This window comes from Penicillium vulpinum (assembly GCF_028829585.1).
Source record: "Penicillium vulpinum strain IBT 29486 chromosome Unknown utg000004l_segment0_segment0, whole genome shotgun sequence".
Taxonomy (NCBI): Eukaryota; Fungi; Ascomycota; class Eurotiomycetes; order Eurotiales; family Aspergillaceae; genus Penicillium; species Penicillium vulpinum.
Genome location: NW_026643244.1, coordinates 7,766,135 through 7,781,227, shown reverse-complemented (window position 1 = coordinate 7,781,227; position 15,093 = coordinate 7,766,135). Strand labels below are relative to the sequence as shown.

General features: G+C 47.8%; 4 protein-coding genes across 4 annotated transcripts; 2 read left to right on the top strand and 2 right to left on the bottom strand.

The window, feature by feature from the left end:
* Positions 1-3,776: 3,776 nt before the first annotated feature.
* On the top strand, positions 3,777-4,938 carry N7479_011472 (uncharacterized protein; the record flags this gene model as incomplete). Its single annotated transcript, XM_057259163.1, has 2 exons — positions 3,777-3,992; positions 4,084-4,938. The coding sequence occupies 2 exons, from the start codon at positions 3,777-3,779 to the stop codon at positions 4,936-4,938; spliced, it is 1,071 nt and encodes a 356-aa protein (XP_057106621.1).
* Positions 4,939-5,240: 302 nt separating this feature from the next.
* On the bottom strand, positions 5,241-6,168 carry N7479_011471 (ribulose-phosphate 3-epimerase RPE1; the record flags this gene model as incomplete). The annotated part of the gene is made up of 3 exons (XM_057259162.1): positions 5,241-5,510; positions 5,596-5,847; positions 5,926-6,168. 3 exons carry the CDS (start codon positions 6,166-6,168, stop codon positions 5,241-5,243), a joined length of 765 nt encoding a protein of 254 aa, XP_057106620.1.
* Positions 6,169-8,060: 1,892 nt separating this feature from the next.
* Positions 8,061-11,096, bottom strand: N7479_011470 (uncharacterized protein; the record flags this gene model as incomplete). Its single annotated transcript, XM_057259161.1, has 1 exon — positions 8,061-11,096. One exon carries the CDS (start codon positions 11,094-11,096, stop codon positions 8,061-8,063), a length of 3,036 nt encoding a protein of 1,011 aa, XP_057106619.1.
* A 3,291-nt stretch (positions 11,097-14,387) lies between these two features.
* Positions 14,388-14,879, top strand: N7479_011469 (Sm-like protein LSM2; the record flags this gene model as incomplete). Its single annotated transcript, XM_057259160.1, has 3 exons — positions 14,388-14,401; positions 14,469-14,719; positions 14,848-14,879. The coding sequence occupies 3 exons, from the start codon at positions 14,388-14,390 to the stop codon at positions 14,877-14,879; spliced, it is 297 nt and encodes a 98-aa protein (XP_057106618.1).
* Positions 14,880-15,093: the final 214 nt, after the last annotated feature.

Genomic DNA, 15,093 nt, shown 5'->3' with positions numbered 1-15,093 from the left:
GCTGATGGCAGGGTGGAATAACAGTATCTTATCAATGCATGCAATCAAGATGAAGAAGATCTGCGTGGAGATAAATGTCCTCAGTTGTATAGTAAAATTATCAGGGAAGGAAATGATCAGACAAAAATATCACAAAGTTGGGAGAAGAAGTAAACGTAGATTGGGCAGACGAGTGAATAAAAGAAAAGCAGACAAAAGTTCGATCGACGATGAAGGGCACTCCCCACAAAGTGAGATACGAGAATTGGCACCTAGGAGAGACTACTATACTCCAAAGCCCATGGCAGTCGATCATCGGTCTGGACCCTTAAGACGTTCGGGTAACGATGCGTTTCTTTTTTCCGTGGTTTTCTCAACCATTTCCCCCTCCCTAATACTTTGTTCTCCAAGTGTATGCGTGTCAAGGTCAGCCATCAAGCCCTTTCCCCAATGGTACACACCCGGGTGACGGAGCCGACTACTCCTAGAAGCGAGGTCTAGTTGGGTGAGAAGCTGCAGACGGCTGAGAAAAAAAAAAAAAAAAAGAACTAAAAGTGAGGCAGCGAACCGGATCGCCCCGAGAATGACCCGGGCCACCAGATGCGTCCTTGCTTACGAAAAGGTGACCTGATACATGTAAAACCCTGGGGTACATGGCATAATACATAGCCAATTCACTTTTTCCCTAGTAAGCGCCTACAGCGGAAGCCCGAAAGAAACCACAAAACTAGCCAATTTTTCTTTTCACTCTCTAGCACAGCCATACCCCGAGACCCTCCCTAAGATTCATTTAGTATGTGCGGAGTACGGTCGGACTAAAATCGCTTGGGCGTGTCGACGACTGCCACGTCGACTGGTGTGGCAGCCGGGGACATCCTGCAGATGCTGTTTGGCTCGCAAGTTCAGCGCCCAATGCCCGACGAAAGATAAATGGCAAACAATAATAGCACAATTTCATTAATACCCTGAGCAGGTTAATATAGAAAAAACCTTGGAAACCCCCGAGGAAATAAAGTGGTTGTACAAGAACGGTTCGATTCACGTGCTCCTGTGGGTCACTCCCGCAGGCGTTCCATGGTTCCTATTTATGCTTGTGGCTGGTCAGGGATAGCCCAGGGATAGCCCCCTATAAAACACATGGGTATATACTCCGTACAATATAGGTTGTAGTTTGCTCTTGTTTGTTTCAAGTTTAGCGCTTCCAACCTTGGAAGTTATTTTCGGCAAACTCAACGTGCCCAATAAATGGTCTTTTTCAACTCCTGTCTGCAACACACTAGTGATGGATCATCCTCTCCACGTGATGGGGTGTACGGAGACTATTTGGGATAAACGAAGTTACTGGTGCAATACTACTAGTACGGAGGCTCCACGGTCTTCCAAGGTTGGGTGGGTCAGTCTCCTGATCGGATAATGGTTGGACATTTATTGCTCTATTATGATGCTGATCCTGGGCATTGGCGACTACTGACATTACCGTTGTTTTATCAGGAGCGGCAATCTCGGGCTCATAAGAAAGAGGACAAAGTACATCAACTACGTCAATCCCTGTTTTTGGATAGACTTTCATGAGGGTTAGACCCAACACGGGTACTCCGTACCCCGTACTCCGTACTCCGTATGTTGTATCATCAATGAGGATCGCTAGGCTGGGCATTCTTGCACTGAACAGGGAGATCCTTGGCTGTAGCTGTCAATTCCAATGCACGATGTATTATTCTTCCCATTCTGAGACAAGCCGGGTATTTCCTGTCGAATGGGCGAATTTTTGTTTGATGATCTATCGTCCACAGGGTGGCGTAGGAGTCCTCCCAGAATTCGACACGAATGTCGCTCTCACCGTCAACTCGGATTCTTATCTTATGGCAAAATGGGAAATGCAGAGAACAGGGCGCTTGGGTGGTGACTTAATGCGCCATCCATGTCAAAAGCTCGTCTGGGTCTGTGGGCGTTACACTGCCGAGACGCTGATAATTCTGCCCCTGCATTAATGATGGGAGCTGCTGAGCTGTTACTTGCAGTTAGAGGCTGTCTTGAATAGGATAGGTCACACGTGAGACTAGCAAGCCATCGAAGATGAGCCACCTGTGAGCCACCTTCGATGATAGGCTGCAAGTTCCTGGGTATGTGCACGGAAAATAATCATTCAAACATATCGCACTGAAATGGAGAGCCTATACTGGTTTAACATAAGTATATTTCTCGTGCCTAGGCCTCAGCTGATGATATTAACTCCCCGAGTTCACAAAAGTATTGAACACGGGAGAGAACGGCTTAGGAATGTGCATCTTTCAAGCCAACCTTGGAACGCTTGCTTCCCCAATTCGTATACTTCTGCGGCACCTCGCAACCACACTCCTGCGCTCCCCGGGATTTAGACGCATACAGATGCAGCTTGCTTCCCTATGTCGATCGTGTGACATGGGGCAACTTGGCCAACTTGCCGACTAGCGATAGACGAAGTGAGCTGGCTCCAATGGCAACACATCCCTGACGTCGAGTCAGTTGAGCTACAGTGTTTCATGCCTCGGGGAAATGCGCATATCAGTACAGATCAAGATGCAATGCGAGTTCCATGGCCCAATTCCCAAGCAGGCGGAATATTTGAGTCAGTAGGTTAATTTTATTTGTCTACTCGCATAATTGGTTTGTTTGGCTATGCATGTCGCTGCGCCTCCAGCCTAGGACGTGTCCTTTTGAGGCTCTTCAGACCTTCCTCTAAAGAGGCGTTGATATATATTCCTAGTATAACTCAGGGCTACCTAGTGCTAATCTGATGTTTTCCGTTCTGGTAAGTAAAAGGATATATTCTAGGTGCACAGTATATATATCCCGTGTTTGTGGCTGTACTAACGAGATACAATATATATCAGGTAGTTAGGTACTCCCAAACAGTGAATAGGCTTCCTTGTTATGCTATGCAAGATGGGATCATTGTCCAGAGCACGGAGTAATAAGTGGCAAATATTTCGCCGAAATCATTTGATTATATTCTACTCCGCGTTATTGGGACGTTATTGAGACGTTATGGACAGCACTCACGAGGTCCCATGATTGGATTATAAGAGATCTGAGGACCTCGGGAACCACCTGGGCGACTCATATCTAATAGCTAATAGTGATAGTGCCCGAAGTACACTGTACTAAGTGCCCAAAAAACTTTTCAAGTTGAATAGTACTAATTACCCAACATTCTGTGCTTATACATAGTAAGTAGGGATGTTGATCATGCACTCAGAGCTTAACCCAGACAATGGCGCTTGATAGCGAACGTGTGACAGGTATAACTAGGTATGTGGATGTTCTTGGGGATGGATAGATTATCCCTTCACTGTATTGTTATTCTAGTACAACTTGAAACTACAGGCGAAATCCACCAGAATATTCTAGGATACCTACAACACTGGATCTGACGTCAAGTTGCCACACTGGGTCCAGTTTCCAGGGCAGATAGCCGGTGGACACATGGGACAGCATATGTTGCATATGTGGGGATATTGTTGTTAAAGGGATATACATCATAGAACTAAGTGTTCCAAGGTTGGACATAGATGATGGTATATAGGGGGCAGAATCTTGTGAAATCGACAAAGGATTCACCTGCACGTGATACCCAGCCGCGTCATAATAAATGCTCCAAGGGGGAAATTTTTTGTTTTTTTTTTCTCCTGTAGATGCTTGATCAAAGAGGAAATACAAGACTAACCCCTGAATGAACTGAAACTTCCTACAAACCCCCTTTCTTTCATCCTCTCAATCTCCCTTTCAATTCCATCTTCAACACCACACCTCCAACCATGCCAGACTCAACCCTGTACCTCTACACTTCCCTGACCGCGGGGTCATCGCACATCGTTACCGCAACCTCCCGAATCGAGACAATCCTCAAAGCGAACAAATTACCTTTCCGTGCCATTGACGTCGCCACCGATGATGCCGCCCGGAAACTTTGGGGCCGACGCTCCAAGGGCAAGAAGCTTCCAGGGTTGGTGAAATACGGCGATATTGTGGGAGTATGTGACAGCCCCCTTGCATGGATATTGTGCAGATTCCAACGCAGCTCTGTTATACCAGGAGCACAGTGCTGACCCCAGTGGCTTGTAGGATCTAGAAGAAGTCGAAGAATGGAACGAGTTCGGCGAACTACGTATGGTAATAAATAGCGTTCAGGACCTAGGCGGGATGCCCGCCACCAGCTATGCTATCCCAGAAGCGACCGAGGCCAAAACCGAGGCGGCCCCCGCCACATTCAAACCCTCCACGATCGAGATCCAAAACCCTCCCGCTACCAAGCCCGAAGACAAGAAGGATGATACGGCTGTTCTAGCTCTGCGCCAGGCTAGCTCGGAGGCTGCATCCAAGGCGAAGGCCAAGTCGGACGATAAGAAGGAGCCAGTGAAAGAACAGGTTCCAGAGGTACCTGTCGCCAACCGCACGCACCGTGGGTCAGTGGCCCCCGAATTGCCAGACACCGCTCCTGATTCACCAAAGTTCGCGAAACGTCCGACTCTAGTTCCCGAACAAGCGGCCATATCCTCGGCGAACTTCCACGTGGATAACGCAGAGTTGCTTGGGTTGGTTGGACATCATCGGTCGTCCAGGGTGTCGACTCTCGAGAACGCGGATCAAGACCAGACAGTGCATGAGATCAGACAGTCCATATCTGCGGAGCCTACGGGTACCCTGGATTCTTTGCGCAAAGAAGCTGCGGAGAAGACGAAGACCGAGTCGATTGAGGAAGCGCCGAGTCCAAGCGGCGACAATGTGGCCATTGAGAATAAGGAAGAGCTTATGGAACCCAATGAGCCTAAGGGCAATGCTATTGCTGAAATGATTGCATTGGCTGTGGCGCCTCAAGAGATCAAGTCCGAGCCTAAGAAGGAGACCAATGGTTCCAAGGATACGGAAGATGAGAAGGATGATACCAAGGCAGGGCTGGTTCCCAAGTCAGCCGAGTAGGCCATTGTCTCTGCGAAGGATTTAGGGGGTTACTGTTCACGAAGATTATGACATCTGTACATCAAGAATGCCTGAAAAGGTTACAATCGAGTTATTTCGTACATGTAAGCTGCCAATTACGGCATGGGAAATGTAAACAGGAACTCCAAATGGTGGACAGCTGACTCCCACATGTAAATGCCATTCATAACTCGTGATTAAGAATGTATAATATAAAATTTTAATCAAGACAACACCCCTCAAACGAGGCCAAAGACAAAACACCAAAACACCAAAACCCCTTTTGTGCTATGTACCCGTCTTTACAGCCCCGCACCGCGACGCTTCTGGACAGCCTCGCGCAACTTCGCGATGACGTCGCCGGGATCTTGTGCGCCGAAAATTGCTGAACCGGCAACGATCACATTGGCGCCTGCATCGGCAGCCTGTTCAATTGTACCCAGGCCGAGACCACCATCGACTTCAATGTTCAGATCGGGATACCGTTTGCGCAGGGCGGCGACCTTGGGGAGCTCGGAGGCCATGAATTTTTGACCTCCGAAACCGGGGTGGACGGTCATAACTAGAACCATCTGTGAAACGTAATCAGTACAATTGCAATTGGAAATGAACCGAATCTGGCCACAAAGGACCCGAAACAATACGACAATGACTCACGTCTGGTCGTTCCGCGGGGTCCTCGCTCTCAATAATATCCCACAGCACATCGACGGGGGTATCTGGCTTGATCGCGATACCAGCCTGCATACCCTCCTCGTGAATATAGCGAATCAATTGCTTGGGGCTAGTACGAGCGGTGGTTTCTTTATCTGTAGGATCGGTCGCAGCGACGGAGGAGACAGCAGCTTCATAGTGGAAGCAGTAGAGATCGCAACCGGCTTTCTTAAACTCTCCGACCCATTTATGCGGCTGTAACGAAGCGAAGTATGGTCAGCGGGGAGTTCATGACGCTCCGGGATGACGCGGGTATGGGGAAGTGTAACTCACCTCCATAATCATCATGTGGCAATCGAAAGTGCCACGACCACAGGGCTCGGAAGGGCGGTCGACGCAGCCCCGGATTTGAGATACAACGGGGCAGCCGATGGTCATATTTGGCACGAAGTGACCGTCCATAATATCGACGTGCAGCCAATCCGCGCCTTGCTCCATCTTCTTAGAGCAGTCATGGCCTAGGTTGGCGAAGTTGGCGCTGAGAATGGAGGGGGCGATGATAGCTGGTGGCGCCATGATGTATGGGGGGGGAAAGTGGGGGGTTAAGGAGAAGAATTGGGGAAAAGAGTATAGAGGGGTGGAGGGGGTTATATAGAAAAAAAAATGGAGTAAATTATCTGAAGCTCTGTTTACATCAGTGGCGAAGAGTGGATATGTCGGGTTCACCGTAAATCCATAAAATGATATATACTAACTTGTAAGGAAATAGGGTATTCCTTAGCTATTAATTTTATTGCTTCAAAATTGATATTCTGTCTAGAATACCTCCGATGTATGATGCAAATGATAAGGGCTCTGACTCTCACGTGTCAGGCTGAACGATCTTACAATCTTGACTTAGTATCCACTGAAGACGTGTTCTGATCCTCGAAGATCGTTGGGAGTCGAGGAATTAGAGGATCGGCGTTTCCATCTACCTTGCATTTAGTCTGGAAAACCTATTTAGGTGATGCCGGGAGAAAAAAAAATATCATGTCTGCTGACCTTGATAGACAGGGGTTTACTGGGATTATCCGATCTAGGACAAAATAGGTATCGCCTGGAATCTGTGTCGAAGCTGCGGAATACACAGCTGCAGCCAATCAAGGAGTGTTCTCTGTATAGGACTTCCAATCTTGGAAATCCCGGTATATTGTATTCATTTATAGAGTCTTATATTTCTTGAAATTTTGACCTGGGTGACTGGTTGTACGTTATATCCAGACATGTCTGCTTACTGGCTTGATCAGTCATCTGACTGTATGATGAGGTCAATGTACTATATTATGAAAATAGCTAATCTCCCCTTCGCCGATCATGTTACAGCGCATCTAACTCGAAGATCGGGTACAAGCACTCCAATTTAGTTCAACTGTGTGTCTCAATAGCCGTTAGAATAACCGCTCCTCTGCCCAACGAGGGATGTCGTGCCTATGAAAGTGGGCCATTGTCTGTGCTTGTAGCGGGGCACACTGCTCCGGAGTATCGTCAGCACTTTGTCCACGGGTATGGACTCCCAACGATTTTGTGTTGATATCTCTGCTTATATTGACCATACGATCCTTTACTTTAGCGTTACGGAATAGTTCTCGAATTTTAACTCTGAGATAATGGGAGTATACAACATTTGGAGTAGACTAAAGCTATAGTGGGGATAGATTTCTACAGTGAAGCAACTTGAATGTTACCACTAGGGCTACTTGAGGGCTATTTGACCTTGGAAGTATCAACACGCGGATTATAAATCCGCAAGATTAGACCCCTGACCTTGTAACGAATCAGCCCCGTATACTTATACATGTAATAAAGAAGTGTGTTAGGACTTCTAGTAACCGTTGATAAAGTACAGAGTACAATATGGAGCGCTCATTTTGGTTAATCAAATTGAACTCCATACATTGTGCTTTGTGAACAATAGGTGGGGGGGGGGGGGGGGGGGTAAGTCATTCCCTTCAGAGTCCACGGAAGGGCATCTTGGATGTGCCAACAGATTCTTGGCTTCATGGAGGACCAGAACTTGGATGAGGATACCGAGGACCGCGATCAGGATGTGGAATATTATATACGTGGAGGCGATGGCTGGGCTCCCGATAGTGCTCTCATGAATGTATGTTAACCCGCTAATAGAGCTACGATGATATATCGAAAATAGAAGATGTAAATTGAATTATGAATTATGATGTGCTTGTAGTGATCTCGTTAGTGGTTTTAGGTATTCTTTTTGAATGCCTTTTGGATATTTTCTCCTCTTCCCAGTTCTATAGCTGGACGGTGGAAAATTATGTATAAACCAGTGATGATTGTGTTGGTTTTAATTGAAGCAAAAGCCAAAAACATCTCAGACATCAAGCATTACATTAATTGCGAGCCACCAGGGCCAAGGCTAAATACATAAAGATAGACCTGTATCAACCCTAGACAGACTCAGCCTAAGCCAAAGAGACCGAACTCTTCCGCTTGGGCTTCATAGTCCACCCAGACAGGCAGGTCCAGCCCGCGCCACTCTTCCTTCCCTCATCAAACAGCGCACCAAGACCCTCAAGCAACATAGACCGCTCACGACCCATCTCTACTCGCAATTTCAGTAACCACTGCTCCCACATCCACCCCCCAATCAATCCAGTCATACTGGCAATATCCGCAGTGCTCCCAATCGGCCCCTGCACCGCCTCGTAATTTTCAATTTGGCTCTGCACACGCGGTGCGGGAGTCTCGCGCAGCGGCTCCTGCTCTACGGGCTCGGTGCCCATTGGGAGGAACATCCAGGCGCGCTGTGTGTCAACAAATCCGCTGTTGCGGAGACGGCCGACGAAGCTCTTGGACGCCAGTGGGTCGTACCCGCGGTTGCGCAGGTTGAAGGCAAACTCCACTGAGGTTGCGCTTCCATACGGTCCCGCCTGCGAGATCTCGGCGTCAAGAACTTGGAACTCGAGGTAGCCGCCTGGCTTGAGGCATCGCATGCATTCCTTCAGAACTAGGTCGTACTCGTCGCGGTCCTTGCCTGCCGGACATTCGGTCTTCAGCAGTGCGTGCAAGGAGCGGGCGGAAATGACATCGAACTGGTTGTTGCCAAAGGGCAGCTCCCAGAGGTTGACCACGGCCACTTGGCGGTGATTGGGAGGGCCCTTGATGGCGCTGTTTACAGTCTGATTCTTGGAGGTGACAGTGTAAACCTTGACATTTGGGAACTCGTAGGCGGCTTGCCACGCCCAGTCACAGGAGGAGTGACCCCCAAGGTCCAGGATGCGGAGACTGCGCTTGCGTGGTCCCTGCAAGGCCTTAGGCTTTGATGAGGCTCGTGTAAGCATGCGCTGGGCAGGACTTGTGAGAAGATTGCCGCCGTTGAGAGACCGAAGGGCATCCATGGCCCACATGGGCTGTGACAGTTGAGCAAGAACCAGCTGCTCTTTCTCCACCTTGTCAAATTGGGCCTTCTCGGCCAACTCGGTGGTAATCACCGAATTGCGAGGTGCCTTGGCGAAAGGACCCTTGTATGCAGGGCGCTCCGGGCGAACAAGCTCATACTTGCCCAGCAAGCAGTTAATGTGAAGGTCATTCATGGCGAGGCGCATGGATTGCACAGCATCGAAGCGCATGTTGCGGTGCATGAACCCGTCGGTCTTGGTTGACCGTTGCCGAATAGACTGAAAGCCTTGCCAGTAAATTGAATCCTTGCTAGCAAGGAACGGGGGCAGAGGACTGAGGGACTCGGGGACACCTTCAGCGAATCGCACCATCTTCTTGGAAGAATCTTCCGTGGTGTCTTCGGCTTCAACCTCAGCATCATCGGACTCCTCGGGCAAATCGATAGCCTCGACATCATTCACAGGATTTGTCTCATTGAGAGCGGAGAGGTATGATGCTTGAGCAGATAGCCAGATACTCGTCCGGTCGTGGCTCGCAACTGCACGTTCCTGCAGCTCTTGATCATAGCACTCGTCGTACTCATATCCGTTCCCAGAGCGAGGGATCTCCTGAACCTGAACTGCGTCAAATGCAGCACTCATGGGGCTATCCTGGTAGATAGACCGACGAGTAGGTGTCTCGCATGGGAGTCGAATGGCAGTAAGAGGAGCCTCTTCGTCACGAACCGCTGTAATTGGGTCTTCGTCATCAGGGCGCTCAGGCCACTCAACAACCTGCTCAACAATCTCCCCTTCATCCCGACGCCAAGGAAGGTTGTAGAAACCCTCTGCAGCCGCCGAAGTCGGCTGGTAGTTGGTGTTGGGGATTGCCCATGTATGGCGCGCACGGGGCGCCAGGGAGGCAAAGAAGCCCCCAGGAGATGGAATGCTCAGATCACTGAAACTGTATCCAGACAGTTCAGATGCGGGGGTGACCCCGTCAGCACTCCTTGGGCGGCTGGGAGCTGGCTGGAGTTGCCACATTTCGCCGGTATCCTCTTCAGCCTCAGAGCACGAGTCGAGTGTTTCATCCAAGTGAATGTGGTGTAGCATTGCAAGTGCCGAGTCAGGCAAAAAGAGACTCTGGCCAGCAGGCTCGGGGGCATCGTACAAGTCGTCATATTCGTGAATTGGCTGATCATTCATATGGAAAGATTGTGAGGGTGAGGGCGAGAGCGAGGGTGAATACGCCTGGGCAGCGGTGGGAATCCGGGGGAAACTTCCCAGAACATGACGCCAGTCCTCATGCGGTGTCTCGATAGCAATGGGCACAGTATGCATGTCTGAACTGGCATCCGCATTGTCTAGGTCGCTTTCACTTCCATCCATATCTGGGCGAACATGTATATCATGTGCATCCCAGTTTGTGTCTGGGAGAGATTGGGAGTCTGGTGTAGCCAATGCACTGATGATTGATTCCTGATCTGAAGTCATGCTACCATCGAGTGAAGGAGGGGCATATGATGCAGGTACAGAACGACTGAGCATCGACAGCGCTGCTGGCGAGACTGGGATCTTGGCTGGAGGCGTCGGCGGGACTGGAGAGCCCTTGAGGGACCCGTTCATTGACGGCCACATCGTAGACGAAGGAATCTTAAGCCTTAGCGAATGCTTTTGACTCCCAGTTGAGGTCACCGAGTTTCGGGTAATTGGTGTAACCAAGCTTGATGGCCGCGTATCGGGGGAAAAACACGAGTCACTAATTTCGGTCTCATTGTCGTCAATACTATCATCATCTGTGGCATCGTACAAGTCATCATATCCTTGAAATTGTTGCATCTGAGACTGCCATTCTGTATCTGAGCATGACGAGGTGGTGCAGGCCGAGAGGGGCGACATTAGGCGTGCGAGCCGGGCCTGTGTTGGTACCGAGAACCCGCTAGTCTGTAGCCTCAACTTTGGGCTGATGGCTGCCGGTGTAAGCCTGGAAGGAACTGATCCTTTTGGACTTGTCTGAGTGAACTGAGATTCCCGCGTATCCTCCATTATAGTATTAAGCACCGTCCCTCGGGCCTGCCGAAGGGGCGGAAATCGTACAGTCGAGCGGAGTGTATCGGTCATATTGCACGCCTAATGAAACTGTTGGATGTTGGTTTTGCGTGACTCGCTCACTGGAAATATCTATGGGTATCTTAACTCGTAGGAAACGACACCGATCAACGGGTCTGTGAAGTGAAAGACTGGAAAGATAACAAGATAACACAAAGAAACAAACAGATGCAAAAGCTACCAGAGCTAGAGGCACCGAGCATAAGAGAATGAAGTCAAACGAAGAACGCTAGCCTTCAGAGAAGTTGTGGCAGTTGGGAAGGGTTTATAGTCAATTGGGCGCTTTCCACCAGCCACGGGGTCTGTGCAGTGACCAGTCGATCCGTCTTCAGAAAGAGTCACTCCATTAAAGAGACTACTGCAGCATTGGGCACAATTAACCCAATAATCCTGGTCTGGAGGGTAGCGGACATGGATATCATTGGTCGTGAGGAAATGGGCGCGTCACGCTGAACAGGGGTTGCACCCGTGAGCAAAGAGCCAAGGCCATTTTTTGAGCAAGAGTCGAGTAAACGAAGACTAAAAATGCGAAAAGGAGCCAATGAGATTCATAGATACTGTGACGAACCGCCCAGGGTGGTGGGATGAGTGAGATGCAGTGTGAAGAGGCTGGTGATTGGTTGCGTGTAGGCGCCGGGCTACTATCTTTAGCCAAATTAGTGACCGTCGGAGATGGATGGAACATGAATTATGCACATTTCCAGCACCTAAACAGGCATTAAACCATCATAATTAATGTCGCATGATACAAAAGTCGGTAAGATGAAGTGGCGATCATCGGGAAGAGAAGGGAAAAGGAGGGAAAGTGAGGGGAAATGGTTGCCAAGTCCAACGCTGTACACTATACTAATGCACGCTAGAGACGTACAAGGTCTCTTAGCAAGAAATAATAATAGAAATTATATGCTAATTGACCTCATTGTCACATTTCCCCTCTTAGTCTATGTGATCATGTACTATTAGCCTCTACACTAACACCAATGTTACCCTAAAGGCGCGTAGGAGTCTCCAGGTCTTGGTCTAGTTCAATACAAATTATAAAGTCTTGCTCATGTTGATAGGAAATTTCTGTACACTTTCCCCTCTTACAGGGCTATGCTTTTTAGAATTTGGCGCTACTGTAGGAGTTTAGAAGTCATCACTGAACTCCATGGGAGCCCAACATCATGATGCATGCAGATAGTAATAAGTATGAATATCATAATAATTTCTCATCTGAGTGATAATTTTGATAAAAGTACCCTTTTCTAAAATCACAGGTTCCGTCCACAACTAACCTAGATCTGGACCAGTCTTGTGTCATTGCAATATATTTGACGCTTTATCAGAATCATGCTAATGTAGACAATGCATGATGGTTTAAGCCATCCTCCGAGACTAGGGGGGATTTTAGATTGTAAAAAGTAGTTTCAGCAATTATGTTTCAGACCAACCGCATAATATGCATTGTGTTGGAAAGATAACCAGCCGAATTTGATTTTTGATTTCTAGTAACCAGCGGTTCCTTGCCCGTAGACATTATAGAACTATAGTTAATAATGTCGGATTTTAGGATGTATCAGCTTGGGGAACTACCTAGGTACCTAAGTAGGCAATCTGTGACATCTGGAAGCACCATGAGGCCAAATCTGCAAGATCAATATAGCCGACCACCGGATGAATTCCTTGTAGAAGCAGCGAGAACACCAAATACTACATTAGCCTTCCATAGAAATTTGGGTACGGATTACATATAGTCTACTCTAAAATAAAGAGAGTAAAATGATGAAACCAACAATCTATCCTATACTCATTTGCGTTAGGATACATATTATAAGTGGTCTCGAGCTTACAGACAACGGAGGAAATATATATCCAAAGTAACTGAAAGTGATTCATCTCTGTGCATCTTGATGACATGACAATAAAATTAATTCTGTTGTCCAATTGACAAGCTATGGTAAGCACACCGCGCACCAAAAAAAAACCCATCTCAAGCATCGAAACTCCCTAGTATTCCAGCAACTCACCAACCAAGACAATATCGATAGGGTCGCTGGGACCGATTTCCGCGTTCAAACTGATGACGCGAACATAGAATATTGATACTTGAGATCTTGACTTGGGCTTCGAGGTCCAGATACCCCTCATGCCCTCCATCCACATCTTTAAATTGATCGCATTGAGTTCAGTCTGACCCATTCAGAGATTATTCGTATTTAACTGCAAGTTGATGCCAAATGCTTCGTCATTGAGCGTGATACTAATATCTATCTTACGATTCTTGTCGTAAAATTTGGCACCGCAAAGCCTGAATAGCCCCTTAATGGAAACAGTGTCATCAGACTATATAGGATGGACCTTTCCGCTTGATTTCCCTCTCGATCCTCCAGTATGCATAAACATCGGGGCTGCCAGTGGGGTTGGTTTGAATGATGGTCAAGTACATAAGGAAATCTTAGAGGTCGATGGTAGGCCTTTTGACAGGGACCTCAGATTCTCCATAGGTGTACTGTTGCTGCTGAAAGTCTCATCTCCAGTTGGGTCTCAGTCCTAGGAGCGATTCCAAAACATGCCAAAAAAGAACTTTAAAAAGAACCTCTAAAACCAAATTGGAATGTTCTCATATATAAAATCCCAAGTATCATCTTGGGCCAAATATACCCACGTCGTTAAGGACAGAGGCCATATAAGTGGCCAACTACTATTCTGGTTGATATAAAGCGATAGGTGGGTCTATGCTCCTATTCATATGTTCATGCACGCCCAGCTAGTCTGTTTTACGCAAAAAATCCAATCAGGTAAAAGAGTTTGCGAGATGTGAATATACAATTTTGTTTCAGGACCAGACTGGTGTGATGGGGCATGAGGCTTATTCAATGGGGAATGGGCCAAAATATGTTTCACGGCTGTACAAAGTATAGTTAGCAGATGTAGACGTACCTACTCTGGAAATGATCAAAAGGTGAAGACATCGTAGAGCCGTTTAATTTATTGCTGGTTGATCTGAAGCAACTCTCCAACATTTTTTTTGTCTATGGTAGGGTCAACTCAAGGAAATATGGGTAAGCGTTGGTGAAAGTTATGGGCCGCTTATATGGGGACATGCACGTGATCACCTCCAACGGCTTCTCTTTTGCATCTCGCTTTACCAACTTTTGAACGTCGTTGACATTCCTGTCTCTAAATTTCTCGGTACTCATTACTGCTCTCACATCCAACTCGCACCATCGTCTGACACTGGCAGAATATAAATCACCGCTTTGATCTAACACATATCTCCTCATCCAAGCACCCCTCCAAGCTTTCCTATCCACCGCAACCATGCTTTTCTTCAGGTATGCTATGGCGTGAAGCGCAAATCCATTTCGTATGGACGGGAAACTCATAGTTACATCACTACAGCTTCTTCAAAACTCTAACCAACCAGACGGTCACCATTGAGCTCAAGAATGACATCCGCATTCGTGGAATCCTGAAATCGGTCGACCAATACCTAAACATTAAGCTCGATGATATCGAAGTGTTGGATCTGGCTAAATACCCTCATCTGTCTTCGGTGAAGAACATGTTCATCCGAGGAAGTGTAGTGCGCTACGTGATGTTGCCTCGGTCGGAGGTTGACGTGGGGTTGTTGGAGGATGCTACACGGCGAGGTGAGTTGCGCATCGTTCCCTGAGCTGGATTTCTGAGATCAATATATGCTCTCGCCTCTCTTAAAATATCTATAGAGGTTGCGATCGGAATTTTTATTCGAGTCAGTACTGATAGAGTCATTACACAGAGGCTGCCAACCAGGCTGGCAAAGCTCGTTAAACGATCACGGCCTCAATTTTACGAAAAGTCACGCATCGCGCTCTTCAATACTATTGTTCCCACTAGGTGGTCTCTAGCAAAGAAAATGACTATGGCCAAAAGCATGGGGTTTTATGTGGCCCTCCAATATTGAGATGACCCAATTGACGGCTGGGGAGATGGGTTCATGCAACGAAGGATGTTTGAAACTCCCATACCACTCGAGTACGCCCAG